This window comes from Rhea pennata, chromosome 12 (assembly GCF_028389875.1).
Source record: "Rhea pennata isolate bPtePen1 chromosome 12, bPtePen1.pri, whole genome shotgun sequence".
NCBI classification, from domain to species: Eukaryota; Metazoa; Chordata; class Aves; order Rheiformes; family Rheidae; genus Rhea; species Rhea pennata.
In genome coordinates, this window is record NC_084674.1 from 16861883 (window position 1) to 16883603 (window position 21721).

At 47.8% G+C, this 21721-nt stretch overlaps 1 protein-coding gene across 1 annotated transcript in view; it reads left to right on the forward strand.

Annotated features, from left to right (window-relative positions):
- SUSD3 (sushi domain containing 3) overlaps positions 1-21721 on the forward strand; it is a 43900-nt gene that overhangs the window by 12376 nt on the left and 9803 nt on the right. Inside the window, exons 3-4 of the mRNA XM_062585914.1 lie at positions 17041-17229; positions 18742-18889. Coding sequence (XP_062441898.1) covers positions 17041-17229; positions 18742-18889 — 337 coding nt within the window. The remainder of the gene's footprint in view (positions 1-17040; positions 17230-18741; positions 18890-21721) is intronic.

Here is a 21721-nt window from a genome sequence, read left to right on the forward strand (position 1 = left end):
GGCTGATAGCTTCTATCCTCCTCCTAAAGAGCTGTTGAATAAGCAGCACCGCCAGCTCAAGGCTTCTGAGCAATTTAGGCAAAGCCAAGTTTAAGAAAACTCAGCCTCAGGAGTGAGGAGCTGGGGCTTGGCCAGAACCAGGCAGCCACCTGGCCACCAGAGAGGAGCAGGAGGAGGACTAAGGCAGAGGTGGGACCGGGGCCGGCAGCCGGGAGGGAAGGACCCAGGGCCCAGGCTGCTGTGGCTGGAGGGCTGGGAAGCGGCGTCCGCTGCTGGGCGGCAGCTCCTTCCTCCGCAACCAGACGGCTTCTGCAGCCTTCGGCTAAGTCGGCAGCGAGGCCGTGGATAATGTCGCTTCAGCAGTCCTGTGCCCTTGGCATGCCTGGAGCCACCCTAATAGCAGGGCTTAGCCAGAGCCGGGGCCTTAGCAGAGCTTAGGGAAATCCCGCAGTTCAGCACGTCCCGCACAAGGACGGCGAGTGTCCGCTGGCGTTGCACAGCGGCTGCGGATGCTGAAGGCCAAGCAAGGGAGCCGGTAGGGAGAATCTGGGCGTCAGTATGGAAGGCTTCATAATTTTTAGGATGTACTCTCTATTCTCTGCCTCCTTTTTTTTTTTTTTTTTTTTTTTTTTGTTGTTTTTTTTTACTTGTTCCCGCTATACTGACGGGATTTATCACTAAGTCCAGAGTATGCCTGCAGGGAGAAGGGGACTTCTTTGTTCGGAGGCACAAAACTGCACCTTCTCCAGGGAAAGTTCCCTTTCAATACAGCTAGATTTTAAAGAAAGGATTGTAGAAGTTGCCTCAAAGGAATTGATGGATTATGGCAAGGTTCTGCATTCCATGAGAAAGAAAAATTACATGTTGACAAGAAATGAGCAGAAAGAAATGCCTAATAGTTGTAATAACAATGGCATAAGGAAAAAAACACTTGGGCGCTTATCCACGTTCAGTGTCTGTGTCCAGTTTCACAGACGCCTACTCCTAATGCTGGACTTCAGCTCCCCCAGTCAAATCCTTGTAATTCCTGTTGACTTCGGTTAGATTTGTGAGTATATTTGGCATTACTGGAAACCAGGGCCTAATTCATAAGCTGCAGTATTTTCAAAGATGCTGTTCTTTTATATAAATGTTGTCAAGTATTACTTTTAAAATGTGTTCTAGTTGTAGGGACAGAAATAGCAGTCCTTTAAATCCACACTTTTTCTGTGGCTCCCTGGCAAATGTGCAAGCTCACGGTCACGAGTGGGACGCCCAGCAGCATGTTATAGCTGTGGCGCTACCATTTTATGCTGCCAGAAGAGCTTCAGAAGATTTTTTTTTTTCTCCCAGTCTCCCTGGGGTTTGGTGCATCTTGCAAGTTGACTTCTCCAATCTGCTGCTACATTTTTTTTTTACAAGGAATAAAAAAAAAATAAGTACCGTAAGGGGAGTGCATGGTAGTAGCCGCAGTGCTCAGCGTGGGCCGCGGGCCCCGCAGTACCGCGCGCAGCTCCCTCGGAGCGGCTCTGCCCCCCGCCTTCCGCGGGTGCGCACCGCCGAAGGCGTCCGCGTGTGCCGCCCGGGCCGCTCTCGGCGCGCCCCGGCGCGCTGGGGTCGCGCTGGCGGGAGGAGCCGCCCGCAGCACGCGGCTGCCCGCGCGGCCCTGCGCACCCGCGCGGCGCGGCGAGCCCGGGCGGCGGCGGCGGCGGCCCCGCGCGCGGGAGCAGCCTGCAGCGCCGCCCCCCGCTCCGCGCCGCTCCGCGGGGGCGGGCGCGCAGCCCGGGGCTCGGGGCGGCCCCGGCGGAGGGCGGGCTGCACCTGCCGGCGGCGGCCGGGCCGGGCCGGGCCGGGCCGAGGGGCCATGCCGGCAGCCACGGCGCCGGGGCTGGGGGCGCCGCGCCCCGCCGCGCCCGGCCGCGCCGGCCCCCGCCGATACGCAGGTAGGAGCGTGGGGCAGCGCCGGGCAGGGCTGGCGGGGTCCCGGTGCCTCTGAAGCGTGCTGGGAGCTGGCGGGGCAGAGCGGGGCGCGGGCGGGGAAGGGCTGCGGGGGCGCCCGGCGGGACCCGGCGCGGCCCGGCTCGCCGGCAGGGCCGGGGGTCCCGGCGGAGGGCGCCCGCGGAGGGGGCAGCTCCCGCCGGCGGCGCTCGTTGTCCAGCGTGAGGCGTCGGGGGGAGTTCGCGGGAGCCGGAGCTGGGAGCTGGTTTAGCGCCCCGGACGCGGGGTGCGGCGGTGTCGGGCGACTCGCGGCCGTGCGCCTCGGGCGGGTGTGGGAGCCCGGGGTCGTTTTGAAGAGGGAAGGACTGTGGCACGTACCTTCGTGCGGGGAGTTGGAAGCGCCTGGTCCTCGCAGAGAAATAATCTCGTGACAAATACAAATTGACCGAGCAGAAAATGAAGATATCAGTGTTTTAATGGAATAGAGCAGTACGCTGGGGAGTGGGGAAAAAATGAATCAAAGCTCTTTTGCTTCCTCTTCTCCCTCTCCCCCCTCCGTTTTGGTACTCGATTTGATCATGCGAATCCTAACGTCCTTTCAAAATCTATTTGACTTTAATGGGACCCGTTAACGCGGCGCTAACGGGACCGGAGAGCAGGTCTGGCCTGGTCGTGGTGGGATGCAGTCCCTGGGCACGGCAGAGACGCGGAGACGCTGTCACCTGCGCTCGGGCGGCAGGAGCTGTCGGGTGGCAGCAGCACTGGCGGTGAGAGATTAGGGGCAAGGTGAAACCACGGGAGCCCTGCGTGGCCGTGGCCGGCTGCTCAGCGCAGCAGCGTGCGCTCGGGTTTCTGCTGGCCCTGCTGCAGTTCGTGGTGTAGACAGCGTTTCACATGGGCTTCGGTGCTGAGCACTCCTGAAAGTCGTGGACCTCCTCTTCCCCATGGGTTTAATTTGCTGGTGTGGGTCTAACAGACTATCCTGAGGATCTGATTTTATTATGCTGATAGAAATGAGCAAACATGTTTAGGCTAACCGTATTGTAATGCTTTAAATTGTGTCTGCTTAATATGTTTAACTGTGCATTTAGTTCGGATTTAATAGAGCAGTTCATTTTAAAAATATGAAACAAGTTCTAGGTGATACACTTTGAGAGTTAACAGCTCAAATATAAACATAGATCCTGTTGCTCCAGTTTGGTGCTGATGTTATTTATTATTGACTTTTTTCTTTTGTAAAACTGCATAGATTTGTTTCCTTTTATTCACTGTGTCAGATTGCTTTCCCAGGGTAGCTTGTGCCCACACTTAGACAGGGTTTATAAGTGGCATGTCCTGCTGTTACCCTCAGCCTTGCTCGTTCTGCATAGGACGATCCTGCCCGGTGGATCTACGTAAAGCAAAAACTCCCAGAAACATGGGACCCACCAAGAAATCCCCTGGCATGCGAACCAGAAATCCACTCTCAGTTAATTGCTCAGATGTCTGCAAACCTGACTTCTGGGTCAAGCCAGGTCATTTTATTCCACTGCTAGAAGACAGAAGCATTTTGCGCTATGTATTTTTTAAGTCAAAATGAGAAAATACAGTACTTTCTGTGTTATGGTAGCCCCAAGGAGACATTTCTTCTGTTGCTGAAGAACCTGCTTGTTAAAGCTCTGTGACAGTTCTCTGCAGAGAGGCTGAAATGGGGAAACATGTCTTTGTGGCCAAGGTTAACCTAGGAGTGATCGTGCAGTCCTCTCTCAGCTGCACCAAAAATTAGTAAGGTGCTAAACTGAGGGAAAAAGTGACTACACAAGATCGGGGCGTGGATATTCATCTGTGGTTCTTCCTCCGGTTCGTTCCTGGTATGTTTTCCTGTGTTGGGTCTATGCTAGGACGAGCAGAGGTTTGTCAGACCCTGGGTGAGGTGTCCTCCTCCCGGCAAGCTCCCTCTCCTTGTCCTGTTACATTGTGGAGATTTGTCTTGGCTTTTGCTGTTGGCACAGACTTCACCTTTGCTGAATATCAATTTGTTACAGCAAAAATATTGACTTGGGTGAACACATTACTGTTAAATCTGAGTAGTTTAGATACTCAGCTAAAATTATGGGTACTTCTATGATTTTAAATTGAACTGTTGTTCAGGGTGCTTAATTTAAAATGCGACCATGTTATTTATGCAGCAGCATTTGCAGGAGAAGTGACCTCTACAGAGAGCTGATGGCAACTGTAACACAGTATCTTTCATTGTATCGTGTTTTTACTGGTAATCATTTTTCATGCTCCCTTGATTGAATGTCCCCTTTGTAAAATTTGAGGCCATGAGCGATAAGGTGGTAAGAATGATTTACATAGACAAATTCTCTCATGCATTCCTTCTGAAGAAAAGGGAAAAATGTTGCAAAATTTCCATTTGAATTAATATGTGAAAGAGAGGGAAGTTGAAAGAAGTTTACTGGCACAGCCTAACATTTTTAAATCTTAAAGGGACTCACAGCTTCATGAATTGCAGCTGTGAAGTTCAAACGTGCTCTACTTTTTCTGATTCTGCCTACCTTTGGAGGACTGTTTTCTTGCTCCGAAAATCTCACCCTGACCAAAAGCAGGGAGATGCTTTTCCCTGCATTTGAAAAAGTTCAGCAGTGCATCTCCAACATGAGTTGTGTAAGTGAGCCTGAATTATGCCTTTTGGGCATAGAAATGGATACCTGCATTGCAAGTGGTAGGCACGGCTGGAGGTATGCGCTGGGAAGGTCAGCGCATCGCTGATGTGTCCTGCGTGTCGGCAGGGCGGACACGTGGGGAGCGAGTGTGGGCAGGCAAAAGTGCGGCAAATTGCCCCAGTATCTCTTGAAACTGAGAAGAAGCCTCCTTCAGCTCAGTTTTAAATCCTATGAATGCTTTGGTATTTCCCGTATCGCGCTGTGGTTGCTTTGCTGTCACAGCAGCATTGCAGGGTTACTGCCTTTCCACGGTCATCTCTGTGGACAGGCTGGCAGTGTTTCCTTAGCCATCTCTTGTCCGCTTCACTGTATTAGCTGAAAAGCCTCTCAGGCTCTGAAGTGCTCATGTAACCGGTGGCCTGGGTGGCTGCCTGCTCTCTGGGTCTTCTCTCAAATCAGAGCGTGGGGGAAGCAAGTGCCAGGGCAGCATCAGGCTGCGCTGCCTCCAAAACTGCTCCAAGTAGCCCGGCATCTCATCAGGTGAGGTAGGAAAGAGAGGAAGGAGCAAGAAAGGGGTAAAATTACTTTTAGTCTCCGTGTCGCTGTGGCCGGGGCTGTGGGGCCCTGGTTTTCCGGGGCGGCCCGTTGGGTTTTGATGTGATTCATCCTGTGTTCCCACAACCGATGCGTAGCTGCACGAAGGGGGTCGTGCTGCTGTCTGCCCGGGCACCAGGAGCTGGGGCAGCCCTCGCTTCAGCACGAGACTCTGTCCGTGTCTCTGTGCGTTTACAGCAGATTTCATTGGCTGTTACCACTCAGGAGTTAAATCTCAGCTTATAATACCTAGTTCTATGAACACATTGCATGGAAACGGGAACACAGCGAAGGAAAAAACGTGACAGGAACAGTCATTGCCAGGGTATCAATTGGTACAGGCTTCTTGCCACCTTCCAAAACCAAGGAAGAAGGGAGAGCACTCGAGGACTGTGAACCTTGCCACAGGACATTGTGAAGGCTACGTCCAGCTCGATTCATGGAAGAAATGATCTAGCAAGCACCATTAAGTACAAAGACACCATCTCTGGCTTAGGACAGACATAGGCTCCATTTTGATGAAGAAAGTAATTTTCTGGGAAAGTATCACAGAGTATTTGCTCAGTTTTACTCTTCTGTGAGTGTCTGTTCTGGTCACCGAGGGATACTGGATGGCAGGCTACATACATCTTCATTCTGACCCAAGGTGTTTGCTCTTCCATAATGAGCAACTTTCTTCAGAAGTGAGTTTGTATCCTTGCCAGTATAGAAACTATGAAAAAACATGTCACTAAGAACTTGTAGTTGCTCTTCCAGGAAAGCAAAAGCAAAAGCGTTCATCAAAGCCAAGAATACTGCTGCTCTGCAGAAAGGCTGCAAAGAAATTCTTAGCTAATTTCCTGTGATCCCAAGATGCGGCTCTGCTTTTAGGCAGGGGAAGAAAATATTCATTGTGAATTTCTATTTCCACAGGGTAAAATGTGAGATAACTTAGAATACGTGGGTTTGTAATTTCTTCAGGGTTATTTCTCCTTCCCTTTTTTCCCTTGAGATCAAAGTGAAACCTTTTATTAAATAAGATAAAAAATAAGCAATAGGTGCAGAATGTCAGCTAATTGGTTTTATCTCCTGTACTGCAAGATGATGATTTTAGTAGTTATGCATGTGTACCAGGTATTGTTATTGCTTTGAGGGAATGATTTTTGTACTTGTCATAAAAACTCTAGAAGAGTACAAAATAGAGAAGGAAAAGAGTTATTAGGTCTTCTAGCATAGTCCTCCACAGTGCAAGATTGCTCCCTATGGTATTCTCCAATACTTTTCCAAGATACTCTTAAATTACTTACATTATAGAGATGAATTATGTCTAGACATCTGAATTTCGGCTAGGGAAAGAAATGAGCTGAATGTTTTGGAACCAAAACGTTAGTATTTTTAAAATGGGAAGTGAACTTCAAAATATAAAAGCACCCAAACAAAAACAGCAAATCCCACCCTTTGTGGTTTTGCTGTGACTGGAGAGTTAGAGCACCAAGATGCTGCTGGTTTGGCTGTTGCCCTGCAGCAGAGCCGGGGTCCTGGGACTCCCGCGAGAAAGCCAGGCCTCCCCGTGTGCGCTGGAAAGCTCTACAACAAAAAGACTTCAACTGGGCAAAAGTCAGCATTAGATACTTAGCTTATTTGGTCAAGGTTAGCACTGATTTTTTTATGTGCCTAGCACTACAGAATTTTGCCTTCAATAATTTGACAGATGAGCTAACGTGCGGAACGGTTGCTAGCCTTCACGTGAAGGCTTAGGCATTTTATTGACGCGCTGTCTTTCAAGTGCAGTCGCAGATAAGCAACGGCGCTGTTCTGTGGAGCTGTTTTGACTAGCTCAGTGGATGCGGAGATTGATGGAGAGATGATTTTGCATTCTTTGTGAAACTGCCGTTCTTGCATTTCATTTAGTTTGGTGGTGACAGTGTGAGATGGAGAAGTTGCAGAATGAGCAACCAGTCACCAAAATAAATCAACTCCTGGATCTGTTGAGGGTCTCACAGGCTGGGCTGAGCTAGTGCTGGGTTTAGCCACAAGGTTTTGCTGGCGTAGCAGGACCCCTGAAGCAGTGCTGGCAGAGCACCCTTCATGCTGCTTGAGGTGGCAGCATGGCCGTGGCAGCATAAACGGTAATGCAAGTGGCTCTGCTGCTGTGAGAAAACTCGTACGCGAAAAAGATGGGTTGGCTGCTTGCTTTTCCTTTGAGGCAGTTGTAGAAGGTTATGAAGTTACAGTTTCTGGGGTAAAATAAAGCTGAAGGCAGAGCTACGCAGTTATGCGTGGCTTTTAAGGCGAGGGTCTCTGGTTAGGAATCATTTTGAGGAGGAGTGAAAATAAGGAGAAGAGCCAGCTTGGGCAAAGGAAAGAGGCGGCGTACAAAAATTTCTGAACAAACATGTGGCCCTAGAAACTGTTCCGAAAGGTCATTGGGGCTGGGATGATGGGAAGAGGTATCGTCAGCAAGGACGTTTAGTTCGGTTGTTTGATTCCTCGTGGTCAGGAGAGCAGAAATTTGTGCCTGTATGTAGAAGGGCAGAATTACAATCACACCCACTAGAGTTTCTTCTCTGAACTACAGCGATCTGCAAGACTTGGAGCTTTGCCAGTTGGTCAAAAAGGGCACCCAGGCTGGGTACACGTTTTCTCTGAGAATTGCCCCATGAAGCCAGTGGCAGTTCTGCATAGGCAAGAGAGACCTGCAGTATTTGTTCTCTAATGGTTAATACGGATTGGAACTAAGTTTTTCATTCAGTTTAGATGTGAACGATAGACTCCGCCTGCCTGGTAGTCTATGTAAATGCAGAGACCTTCCCAAAGCTGCCGAAGATGGAAGTGAGTTATAAAGGTGGATCTGACGCAGACCTGAGTTTCTGAGACGTGCGCTGTACAATTTGGCGAAGGGCACGGAGCTGGCGTCCTTTGCGCTCCTGGCTTAAGACGTGTCATTCAGTTTATAACTCACCTGCAATCGCTTACTTATTTTGATGGGAAAAATAAGCACAGTGTCCTCATATTCACACCCCCCTCAGTCTTCCTGTCTTCTTTCACGAATTCCTGCGGACCGGGAGGCCAAAAGCAGGTGTTTATTGACTCGAACCGTTAATGATTCGTAGTTCTCAGGTGACTTCTGCCGGGAGGCTGCGTGACTGCCACGCGCGTCAGGGCCGCGGGTTGCTTCTGCGCCCTTTCTCGGCAGCGGCCGCGGTCCTGGCGGCGTGTCCCCGCGCTGCGGCGGGGAAAGCCTGGAGACGTGAACGCTGAGCCTGGCAGCAGGAAAAGGAGAGCACAGGGGAAAAAGCGACAAGACTGCGGAGAAGGTTGTTAAATCTGACGGTTCAGTTAGTTCCTCGGTCCGTGAGTGATTTCTATCACCATAATAAACTGTGTGCTATTGCTAACTCTTTCAGACTGCTGTCTGGAAAAATCAATTATTCACAGAAATTCTCACTGACAGTTGTGAGTGCCGGGTCACAGTTCTGTGGTGTGCATTTAGCAGCTTAAAACAGCAAACCAAGGAAGGAATAGGTTTGGCTTCCTGTATTGGACAAGAAAAGGGACCCACAGAAGCCAAAACAAGCCAGCAAGGAGGAACGAATGCAGGCAAGACCTCTAGCACTCATGCTGGCTTCGCTTACCAGGGTGGCTGGAAATCCCCTTAACTTTGGAGGCACTTTGTGATTAAGAGGTCTGCTGAGTTTGTTGCTTCCCTGTTGCAACTGTGCTAGGAAACACTTCATGTTAGTAATCATCAGAGCCAGTTAATGAGGGTGACGCTCGTCCCCTGTCAGCTGTTGCTGAGTCAGAATTAAGGGAATTAAGGAGTTAAAGCACATGCCCTGAGAGTGAGGCAAATAATGCCAAAATTTAGCATTAAAAGTTAGGTGGGAAAAAGGAGAAAACGGTTCTTTGCAGGTGACCTGCGTTGCTCATTGCCTGGAGTGTTCAGCTTTCTAGGAAAAACCCAGCAAACCTGTGTTAAATGTCTATTTTAAAACATGATAGTAGAAAAGGAAAAAGGTTGAAGAGTTCCTCTATTCTTTTTTAAATACATGTTTTGAGCAAACACGATCCCTATGTTTTGGGGCGTTTTTTGGCCCAAACTGAACACTCAAGTAGTAAGTACTTTTGGTGTACCTAAAATTCGCTGTTGGGGCTGAATTTTCTAATTACTGCAGCAGCGTTGGTCAGCTGCCGACCCTTCCTGCTGGTCCCCGCTGCGGACCTGGCAGCGGAGGTTGTGGTCAGCGCCTCTCCTTGTCGTCCCCTCTCTGCGCGGAGGTCGTGAAGAGCCCAGCAGAAGCGACGCACGCGGTGTTTTAAGGGCCGCTGGGGCTTGGGGCGGCCGGCGGCTGCCAGCTCGGTTCCAATCCACAGAAAAAGCAGGAGCCTTGGTGGTGCCAAGGGCGTTGTATGCATACTCGTTCTTATGCCATATATACTGATATTAACATTTTCTGTTCTTTACCCTTTGCATACGTTAAATCCTAACGCTCTGAGCTTGGTTAGTGCCTGGCTGCCCGACTTCTTCTGTACAGCCCCCGGGAGCCTCAGTGATTTCTGTACAAAGTCTGTAGGTTCAGACTGTAAGGGACAACGTTGCTGATGGTTTGTCTCTATTTTACTTTTTTCATGTGCAAGAAACAGAAAAATATGAATCTTGCTCAGTTTATCAAAGATCTATTGAAATATTTAATTATTGCAAGATAGCTTTTATAATTATTAACTTGTGCAATTATATCTTTGTAATCATTAAAGGAACCCAGAAAATGTTGGATTTGCGACCAGGTTGTTTTCAGCTTAAATATAAAATCGATCCATTTAGGCGGTAAAAACAAAAAAATCAAAACAACAACAAAAACCGTGCTCTGAAGAGAAAGGTCAGTATGTGCTGCTAGATTCCTTAAAATGCTAAAACACCTCTAAGCGTGCAGCCACAGAGCTGGCTCTGGAGCGTTTTCTGCCCTCGGTGAGCCCTCGGCTTGGGTCTTTCGGTCGGACTGGCGCTGGTAAGGTGTTTCTGTTAGGACTGCCTGCTCAACGTGGTTTTGACGCTTTTTCCTATGTTTTAGAGGAAACAAAACCAAGGGAGGGAGTTTCATCAAAACGCTTGCTTTCGGGCAAAAGGGGCAGGTTTTCCCATTCAGGTTGCTCCAAGCAAGAGCCTGCAGCCTCCTCCGGATGCCCTAGACGCCCCTCAGCAACACCGTCAAAATCGGTCTGCAACCCGAGAAGAGGCTGCGCTTCGGCGTTGCCGCGCCGTCGGTCTTTGGTTGTAAATCGTCCGGTGGGAAAGGCTGCGAGCGGTCCCGGCTGCTGGCAGCCAGCGTGGCGCCTGCCTCCCCGGGAAGCACGGAGAAGGACTCATCAAAGACACGCTGCTGCCGAAAGCTGCCCGTTGATCTGCCTTTGCAGGATGCTAAATACTAATCTGGATGCTGAAATGTGAATTTCCAGAAATAACAGGTCTGTTCTAGCACAGTAGTTCGTTTTTATTTAGTTTGTGGTGATTGTTTTCTTGCAGTTACTGTGACAACAAAAACCATTTTGAGCAGTAGTCCAAGGTAACCTATTATCCCTACCACAGAGAAGGAAAAATCCTCACGTTTCCGGTCAACCTGATTTCCATTAGAAAATACAGCGTCTGGTTAATGGAGCCCACGTATCGCTTCCACCATCGGCAGAAGCGTTACGGCTGGCTGCCCAGCTTTAACGAACGAGGGGTTATTCATGAGCACGGGGGAAAAATAACGATGAAAGCTGAAAATATAAAACTGCAGACTTCCCTGGCCTGACGCCAGCCATCGCCCCTTGCGCTTGTTCTCCTTCTCATCAGCGCTGTAAGTGCCGGTGCTCGTGGTGCAGCGCGGCGAGGGCTGCAGCCAGCAGCCGTTTAGCCGCCTCAGGGCGCAAACGGTGCACTCAGCAAATACGTAATTTATTTACCATCTTATCCCCTCCAGAATGAGGAAAAGGGGAGGCCGTGGCTGACCCTACAGCAGTGTTAGATCCGTTCAGATCCATTGGAATCACATTAGATCCATTCACTAAATCAGTCACAGAAACAACTTTTGGCATCACTTCGAAGGGTGAATTTTTATTTGGGAGCAGTTTGCCTTAAGGCATAATTCTGGTATATATCGTAGTTGATTTTCTTTTAAATATGGAAGCAATAAGGAAGAGAGAAATAGGTGAATACTTCTAAGTTGCTTTAGTTTTAATGGATCTTTCTGTTCTTGCAAGTGATACTAACTTTTCAGAAGTGTCATAACATACTTTTTAAATTCTGTTGGTAAACAGACTAATAAAGTGCAGAATAACCATCTGTTTTTGCTTTACTTGAGACTTCATCAAATACCTCATTTTTCATTTTGTTCTTATTTTTCAATTAATTGTTACCATAAGGAGAAAAATATTCAGTATTGCCCTTGTCACTAGATTCAAGAGTAAAATCTATGGATGAGAATAACCTGACTTTGATGTAAATTGCCAGAAAAATCCATCATGGAGATGGCTGTACAGTGACTGGAACAAATCCTCTCTTAAAAGAGTAACATAAAATTCGTGAATAAGAATCATTTTACACCAATCCTACACATTATTTGTGCTTGAAATAGGAGGGCATTGCAAATGCTGCCAGCCAAAACTTAATCTAGCATTTTAGTGATATGTAGCTTGGATTTTGCATGGATTAAAGTTGCTCTCAGCCCTTGCAGAGAGGGAGTATTTCAGAGTGCTGTTGAGAAGCGTTTCCTGCTGACTCCTAAATCTTATTACAATGCGTACACTACATTGAACAACTCAAAATCCTGATGAAAAATGCTGGGAGAGAGAAAAGAAAAAGGCTCAGTATTGTAAGTAGAGATGAACCGAGTTTGTCCAGCGCAGGTTGGGTCTGCCCTCTCCGGGGTCAGGAGCAGGCGTGCGTGGGGTTTGGCGGCGGCGCGTGCGAGGGTTGGGTGCGGAGGTGGACGCCGAGCGTTGCCGGCTGATGGCGTTTGCTACCTTGGCAGGCGGTCGGCGCGTTCCCGGGGCTGGCGGCTCCGCGGGAGCAGTGGCCGACAGCCCTGCGCGGGGGCCGGGGCCTGCTCGGCTCGCCCTCGGGCACCTCGCGCGGCGCTCTGCCTCTCCGGGTTCCTCGGTCCCGGCCGACGGCAGCGGCTGCCCAAACTCTGCCGTGCCCAGATTCAGCGTCCGTGCTGAATTTAAATGCGAGAAAGGCACTGGGCGGAAAGCAGCTGTGCCGAGGTGAAGGTGCAGGGCTGCCTCCGCCCGAGCCCCTTCCCGGAGCCCCCTCCCGCGCACCGGCTGCTTTGCTGCCTCTGCTCCGCTTTGCCTGCTTGCTTGTTGGCTTCTTTCTGGCACTGCAGGCTCCTGGGAGAGCTCTGCCGGGAGGTCGCTGCAGCGTTCGAGGCTCTGCCTCTGGCTGCGGGGACGCTAATTTGTAAGGCGTGCTTTGGGGAGAAAATAGGCGTGTGGAAGCGAAGTCCTCAGCGTGGTTATTTTCTTTGGGGTTTGTGGAACCTAATGTTCTGTCCCTTTCTGGCATCTGGTTATTACGGGCTGCTTAGCTGCGTTAAAAGTCAACAATAAGCCGTGCAGACACTGGGGTTACGTGTGCCTGGGGATAACGAGGCTGCTTCTAGTTCTGAGCAAGCAGCAAGGGGCAGCCTCGGTAAGAGGCAACGGCTACTGTGTTTTAGATCGCTCTGGTATATACCTTTGCAGTGTGTTAGATGTTTGCTTTCTGTCTTCCTGCGTGGGGAGGGAGAAGGAGCACGGGAGATTTTTCAATAGACGAAAGCGTTCTTAGATGGCTTTTTTGTTTCTACTTTCTTATCCGCAAAACATAAATCCACAAGTTGCTGACAGTGAAACCATATGGTAACTCTTTCAACCAACCGATTTTGCAATATGGGTAATCCTGTCTGTGCATGAGAAGAGATATTTTGGACTATTTTTTTTTTTTTTTTTTTTAGTTCTTACATTGCTCTTTGTTTTCGGTGCCTGGGATTACGTATTTGGCTATTTTGGACCCAGTGGATTTTGTGGCCTCTTCAGCGGCCTTGGCTGGGGGCAGTTACTCGTCGTGCGGGGTGGCTTGTGTCTTTGCCGTGGACAGAGCCCTTCTGTGTCGCCAGGCGGTAGCATCAGATCCGAATACTTTCTGAACACTGGATATCCTCCTAGTGTGCACCCAAACTAAGAAATGAGTTTGTATAAATCAGCTCTTGCTTTGTAAGAAGCCGAGGAAAAACGCGTGCGAAGAGCTGCAGCGCTCCGTTCCCGGTGTCCTGGCCCCAACTGGCCGATCCCTTCGGGTCGCCCAGAGCCGAAGGCGCGCGCCGGCCCGGTGCGCGCGCGGGGGCACAGTCCGTTCGTCCTTTTCAGGATGAGCAGAGGTCCTCACAACTTCCGGCAGAATTTAAAATTGAAAAGTGATTTCCAGGCTTCGCTTCCCGAGGGGTGCGTCAGCGGGTGAGTGTCTCCCCGAACGGAGCCGCTGTAGGCCGGCACCTGGAAGCGCGAGCGGCGCGTGAGCCTGGCACGTGCAAGAAGGGCCGCGAGCGACGCGGCTCAGCTCTGAGTGATGCCACAGAAACAGTCAAAGCTAAACAGCCCGTCGTGGATTTCGGTGCTTACAACAGACTACACGGGCCGCTAGCTGCTTGCCCCTTGCTGCCAGCCCGGCGTGCCGCTGCCACGCGTGACGTGGGGCGCGCAGCGCCGCTCTGAGAAGGCTGCGTCGGCCGTGCCGAGAGGGGCGTACTGAAAACTGCTTTTTGGGGTGCTAATACATCCTGCAGCCCAAGGCCTGAACACGTCTAGGTATTTAGAAAATAAATATAGCTCAAGATGTAAATCTGGCCAGCACAAACGCTGGTGCGCTATTTACGGTTTACTTCAGGAGACAGTGCGTCCCTGAAAAGAAAAACTTCAGCATCCCCTGAAAACAGAAATCCCTGACTGCAGTAAATCTGGGCAAGTAAACATGCCCAGAGAGTATTCAAAGGGTAAATTTACAGAAAACTGCTTATATGAATGCAAGGATGGGAACGTACCTGAACAATCCTTTTCTGGAGATGGAAGCGTAAAATTAACATAGTAGGAAAGTCAATGCAACGAATAATTGCAAAAAGGTTACAGATTGTTAACAACACTGGCTGCTAGAGCTTCACAGGAGAGATTTATAAATGAATTATTAGAAGACCATTGCTGATGAAAATCAGGGCAAATCAGATCCAGAAATTTTAAATCTGAACCTGGATAAAATTCACAAACTCATACTGGCATAAATCCATTTATGCATTTCAATAAAAGCTCCTAAAAAAGGAAAAAATAGTGAGACATTGTTTTTTTGACGTTGGCAAGAGGGCATTGCGTTGAAAAGCTCTACGAAGAGGAAGAAAGGCTATTTCTATTCTGGCTAAATGCAGATACATGAAATGCAGTCGATGAATTTTCAGCTGAGCATCTGAGTGGTGCCAGGTGGAGAAGCTTTTGAAAGTTGGAGTTCCTGCCCCAATTCCCTTCAGCGTGGGAAGGCTCCACATAGAGACAACGTAACGCTATTACCAGTCAAGAAAATATCCGAAGCTTAATGAGATACTGGCTAAAGAGAAACTATTAGAAATCTTTGTAAATGCTCAAGTAATGAAAACATTTAAAAATCCATGCCCGAGGAGGAATGCTGACAAGGTCACTGACATTCACGTGTTTTAATTAGTCTACATATATCATTATGGGCAAGGATGATGCAGGAAAGGGCAAAGAGTGTCTGAACCAGCCACAGCTGCATATATTACTCAGAAAAGGTCAACACTGGATTAAACAGAGTACATCTGGAAAGAAAGAATCCGGTGCCAAATTATCTGCTCTTTGGAGAGCCGAGGTCGAGTAAAGGTTGCAGGTCAAGTGGCAAGTCTACTGCAGGAGTCCAGCGAGGGCTGCGCACCCAGCTGAGCCAGTGCACTTTGCATCGTGTTTTGCTCTGAACTGCTTCTTGCATCTCGCACAGCCAGAAGTGTTACTGATATGAACTCTTAAGTATGTGATCTGGTATCTAAAAATACCTTTGCAAGTGTAAAATGCAGAAAGATAGATATTTTGAAGCTTATGAAAATGGCTTTTCACAAAAAGTATCTGAATGAACAAACAAGGTAAAAAGAAAAGGTCGAACTCATAGTATTCATCTGAAGTGGGGAGGAAGGTTGTCCAGCTCATGGATACACTGTGTTCCACTTGTCAGATACTGGAGAAAAGGACGGGGGATCAAGGGAAACGACCTTCTGGGAAATATTTGCTCTCATTGAGGCAAATTACTGCCGTGGTATGAGGCTGAAAGAGGTAGCAGAACAAACAGAAATAATGGGCGTGGAATTAAAAAAGGCATGTATTTTTTAAAGCTAGTTATCAGTACATATTTGCATAGAAGATTGCACCAGTAATTGTCACTGTGGCTTTTGTTTGGTCTTTTACTGGGATTTCTTTGTGTTGTTTGCTAGCGGATTGTTTTTTTAAGAGCGTAAATTGCAGATAGGTAGTAAGCCTGTCTTCTGTTGTCTAATCTCAAAAGCTTAATATTAATTAACCACAGGAGAGTTTTTTGCTCATAAAAATAAAATAGTTTGGATGTCAACATGTACTTCTGTCCAAATGTTCTTGAGGAGGCTGTTAAAGCTGTGAATTTCATTTTGCTGGTATCTGCGTGCGTGAAGCCTAACCTCCTTCCTTCATTTTTTTTTTGGTGTTTTATTGTGGTGCTTCCAACCCCAGTCTTGCAGCTGCAGTCCATTTGCTTCTAAGGTGGCCTTGCAGCCCTACTGAAGCCATGTGGAAGTCAGCTGAAAGGGAGGGAGATTGGCTTCTAAGGCAGGAGAAGTGCTGATATTTAGTAAATATTAAATATATATATATATGTAAACAGTTCCCAGATTCCATCAGTGCCTGTGTACAGGAACAGAAAATGCACTTTTTTTTTTTGTCCATGAAGTACATCAGAATACCATATGTTATCCTAATGACCAATCATTGAAATTTATGTTAAAAATGAACATGAGACAAAAGATGTGGTGGCAATAAGACCCAATATATAGAGTTAGTGGCTGATGGTAGGTTCCCAAGAGAAGCTAGAACTCCATGGCTCAAAGAACAACCATAGCAAATAGAAAACACTCAATATAAAGAGAAAAGCTAAATGAACAAATGTATTACAAATGAATAATATACAGTAAAGCAGAGTTTGTAACTTGAAAACAGAAATGAGTTGAATGTGACTGTGCTGTATGAGTTTCTTTCTTCCTCTCTGTCCCATTTTCTCTTTGTCCCCTCTCTTTACAATGGCTTTTGAACCCAAGATTCACCCAAGATTAATAGCTATGTAGTACTCTTGGGAGATATGAAGTTTCTGCAGGGTTATGGAAATACACTGCCAAGAAGACTGAAATGCTGCAGTGTGAGATCAGTCCATTAGATCATGGAGAGTTTTCATGGGAGAAGACGTGTTACGAATACTCCCGGCATGTAAAAACTCCAGTTTGAGCACTTAATTAAACACAGAGTCCAACAAGAGGGGAAGCCGTAGGAGACCAAACCACTCATAGAATGATTTTTTTTTTTTTACTTTTAATATCTAAGAGTTTAAGGAGATAATGTCAGATGAGGGATGATGAAATCCCCCTTTGCGCTGTGGATCAGAGCACTGGAGCTGTCGAGTGGTGCTGGAGGGGGTTTGGCCCACAACTGGTGCTTGGCAGAGAAGTCAGCATGGCCCACGCAGAGGCCTGTTACTTGTTTTGATCGTTAATTTGGACTGATTTAAAATATGCTCACAATAAAATGACTTAAGTGGACCTTCAGTTTTGGCTCTAACGTTGCATTGTCCTGTTTTGTTTTTGTTCTGCAGGGCAGTGCAGCCGCGTATTTCCTCCCCAGCTTGGCTCACTGGAGATAATTCATGGCAACGGCACCGCTGTTGGGACGGTGATAATGTTCCAGTGCTCTGCCGAGCACCAGCTGGAGGGGCAGGGTGTCATCACCTGCATTTGGAAAGGAAACACTACCCAGTGGACAGCAGGAGTGCCCTCATGCAAGCGTAAGGTCCTTCTATAACCATTTCCATTCCTTTTGGGCTGTATTGTATTCTTTGTGCCCCGGGCATCTCCTACAACATGAAGGTTAATTCTAAACATCTGTTCTAGGAACAAGACAAATTCAATTTCCTTCAGAGTTGCCCCCACTGACTGTAATTGCACTCCATATGTGTTCTGACACCATTAATTATCATGACACAGAAAAGACTCTGCCAGATTTATGCCTGATCTCACATCACTGACTCCAGTAGTGTTGCACCCAGAATATATGTGGCTCTCCACCTACGAGATGTACTGTTCTTTAGAAAATATATAGATGCAAGCAACTGATTTGTAAATATATTTGCAAGCTCTCTGATCTACTGCCATTCTTTTCAGAAGATATTTTGCTATAAAAAAGCACAGAGGTATTTAAGAAGTGCTAGTAGATTGTTGCCTGTGGGCAGCTGAATGGAAAAGTTATCACGCTGACAAATAGCATTTGAATGGCAACAGCATTAACTACCTTTCATGCTGTTCCTCCTTATTTATTACAAGATTGTTAGTAATTTGACAAGGAGTGGTTCCAAGCAAAATTCTGGTGCATGGTACCTCTGAGTTGTCATGTTCAAAACTGAGGAACTTGGTCTGGATCTCAGACCCGGTATAATTTGAAATTATTTGCTAGATGGATAGCTGTTTTAGACACTTACCATTCCTTCTCAAACTTAGCTATACTTATCTCTGATTTAAGAGATTTTATTAAAGAAAAGGAATGAGAGAAATCCTCCCTTTGAGAGGTTGTAGAAATGTTTAGCTTTCTTTGGAGCTCAGCTGAACTGTTTCTGATGCTGGTGTTCGTGTGGTTGGAAAAAGCTGATGAGTTTTTGAAGCAAGTTGTGTGTAGTGTTGAAAATTAATTGACAAAGATCTGTGCTACTTGGCCACACCATGTTCTCATGCTTCCTTCTGTCTGGATAATTTATTTCCAACCTCAGATCACTGTGAACACTCAGTCCTGCAGATACTGTCCCTTCCCTTCCTTCTCCCAAAAAAGAGAAAGGCTTGTTGTTCGCTACCAACCAAATAGAATGTAATTATATAGAAGAGTCCGTGCCATGAAGGGCTTCTTTAAACCCCTTTACCCCTTTCAGAATTTGTTTTTGCAGCTCCCATCCTTGTTAACTGAGTTAAGAGAGTCTGGTAGCTCACTTGCATTCGATGTACTGACAAAGTTGTGCTTTTTAGCCAGTGCAGTGTTACTGGCATTGTGTTTAATTAATTGCAGTGGTAGAATACTTGTGAACAATTCATTAGTAACTTGTAAACAGGTAATTTTTAAATAGCACAATTCGAGGCTACATAGCTTTCTGTTGAAACCAAGACACTCCGGTATGAACACATGCTAACAAGTCTTCATAGAGTTGTTATTAGAGAAGTGTGAAGTGGGTAAGTTTCAGCATTATTTGATGGAAATGTGGAAGGTACGTTCATGACTTCACCTTAGAAATCTGCTTGTGTTTGCTTTGCTGCAGCCGTATCAAAATATGAGACGTTTGGGTTTAAGGTAGCAGTGATTGCTTCCATTGTGAGCTGTGCCATCATTCTGCTGATGTCTATGGCTTTTTTAACTTGTTGTCTCATCAAGTGTGTGAAGAAAAGTGAAAGAAGGAGAACTGAAAGGTATGTCAAGAAAAGATTTTTTTTAATGGCAAAGTTATACACATCATATGGACCCTACAGCTGCCAGAGCAGAGAGCTTCCAAGTTCCTTTCCAGGAACTGATGCTTACAACGCCACAGTTGGTACACACACACGTCCTTAGTTTGTCCGTTAGGCTTTGGGTATGAAAAGACTTGGAATTAAAGAGTATTTGGGCACCTAATTTCTTTTAATATCAGATGACCTAGGCAGATCTGGGCTTACCCAGGGTTACACAGGAACTGAGTACGCGCATCCCAGGTCATAGCTGTTGGCCCTGTCCTTTTCTCTTTGCAATTTTTAGCATTGGCTATATTCCCTCCCCTCCCTCCCCTCCCTCCCTCTCCTCCCTGCTTTTTTGCTTTCTTTCTGTCATCAAACTCTGCTGGGAAAATTAGTCTACTCATGTCAAAACCATCAAAGCCCTCACTATCTGCAAAGTCAACGTAAAGCTGTCACAAGGAGGTGATGAACAAGGATGGTGGAAAGAAGCAGGATTTTGTCTGCTGGCTTGAAGCACAGGACCCTGGGCAGAATTACAAACAGGCCTGCGAAGAATTAATTCTACCAGCCCAGGCTGTTATAGAAACTCAGTGCGAGACGTGACTAAGTGACCAAATCCGGCTGTGTGCTACAGCTGGTGAGCTGTTGTTCTTGAGAGCCTCTGGTCCAACTCACCTGCTGCAGAAGGTTTCTGCGGGCACTTTCTCTTCATTTCCCTCTCATTTTTCCTGCTTATTCTTGCTAAACTACGTGTAACGTCAGTGGTGTGTCTGCACCTCGTCCCTGCGGTGTCTGCTGTGAAGGCAGCTCGCTGCACTTGTTGTTTTCTAACCTCTTCTTGCTTTCGAGAAGTGTTTGAAATCAGGTGAGGCAGTGGCAGAGGAGAGGGAGGCTGCTGGGGCTACGATAAAGGTCTCGCTGCTCCTTGCTCTGTTTTACCTATGGCTCTGTGGGAACCGGAGTTCCTCTTTGGGGGGCTCTTCTGTAATTTCAGAGTCTGATTGGAATAAGAAGATAAATTTTCTGTTTCCCTTGAAAAGATTCTGCAAGGTAAAAAGTCTTTGGTGTCTTTCATAATATCAAGTTTTCGCTGCTAGCCTCAAATAATATTTGAAATGAAAGGGCTGATTGGCATTTTTAAAAAATGATGCTTTTCTTTTTGAGAAGACTATTCATATCAAAGACCTTGTTTTTCATTTATTTTAAAAGAAATTTTGTCAGCATTAGCACTTTACATGCACAGGCGCTGGGGTCTCGCCTCCCCAGCGCTGGGGTCTCGCCTCCCCGCTGCGGGCACCAGCCCTGGGGTCTCGCCTCCCCAGCACTGGGGTCTCGCCTCCCCGCCGCTGGCACCGGCGCTGGGGTCTCACCTCCCCAGCGCTGGGGTCTCGCCTCCCCACCACGGGCACTGGCACTGGGATGGGGCCGCGGTGGGAGCGCCGCCGGCTCTGGGCTCTGCCGTGCTCCCGCAAGCAGCCTCCTGGCTTGGAAACGAGCTGCGCCCCGAAAACCCCACGAATAATGATCCAGAAACCTTCCCCGTTGCGGGGAGAGCGTGGCGCAGCCCTGCGTGAGGCTCGCCGGACCGGCAGCCCGTGCTCGAAAGCGCCCGGCGCTGGGCGCAGGGGGGCCCCTTCCTGCGGCCGGTCAGCACGGGTGGGAAATGTGGACCGCCTTGGGTGCACCAAGCATTTTTTTTAATCTGAAAAGAAGCCACGGGTTTGATAGTTTAATGCAAACGGAGAATGATTTAGCTAAGTAAGCGTCTGTTGGACCGTTTCTGAGAGAAACCTCGCAGAGCGCGTCCCGCCGAGCCGCCCGCCCTGCCGCTCTCCTCCCCGGGTGCAGGGCTGCGCCCCGGGAGCAGAGGCGGCGGCGGCTCTCGACGCTCGGCAGCCTCGTCCCGGCAGCTAGCGCGAGTGCCTGTGGCTTTGCAAATCCTAGGCTGCTTTAAAAACAAGAAAAGCAATTTTTTTTGTTGTTGTCCCTCAAAGTTGTAGAGAACTGTGAAAAGTGCCTTGACTGTTTCCTAAAGCAAGTGCTGAAGGCAACCAAACAAGCCTGGCTTTTAAAAAAGGCAATGTAATAGCTGCCGCCTCCATTTTTAAGTCAATTTGTCTTTTAAACCTGCGTGGTGATTTTGGAACTCTCAAGAATGGCGGTACTGCCGAAATTCACAGAAATCACATTTTTCTGAAGTAATTTATCCCATAAAGTGGCAATGCTCTGTAGTCTCTGCACATACGACAGGGTCTGGCCTGACCTGGTGTCACTGATGAAGGTCCGTGAGAAAAAGGAGCCAAAGTCATGCTGTAAATACCTTTCCGTGTTAACTCTGGGCAGATGTTCGGAGGACGGGGGAATGACAGCACGCAGCACCGTGTCGCCCTGGCTGCGCGGGGCTGGGGATCAGTACATTCCTCACGTGCGGGATTTAATGGGCATTAATAGGGTGCTCTAGAACAATCTTTAAATCCATCAAATTAAAGTAAAATAATTACTGTTCTTTTTGGTGCTTTGAACTATCTGCAGGTGCTCATAAGAAAATTGCTCAGGTTGCTTTTTGCAGAATGCCCGGTGATACTTAGGATAAAAACTATTCTGCAAAATAGTGCTCCTTTAAGTATCATCCGGTATTCTGGAAAAAGTCTCTTATTTAAGAAAGCATCTGTCTTAAGGGCAGCACATATTTAAGTCTTTGGAAATTTGACTTACCCTTGAAATTCAGCATGTATTTAGATGCTGTCCTCAGTAGAGCTAGATTTACATTTAAACTCAAACTTAAGTGAATCAGGGCCACGGTCAGATAAA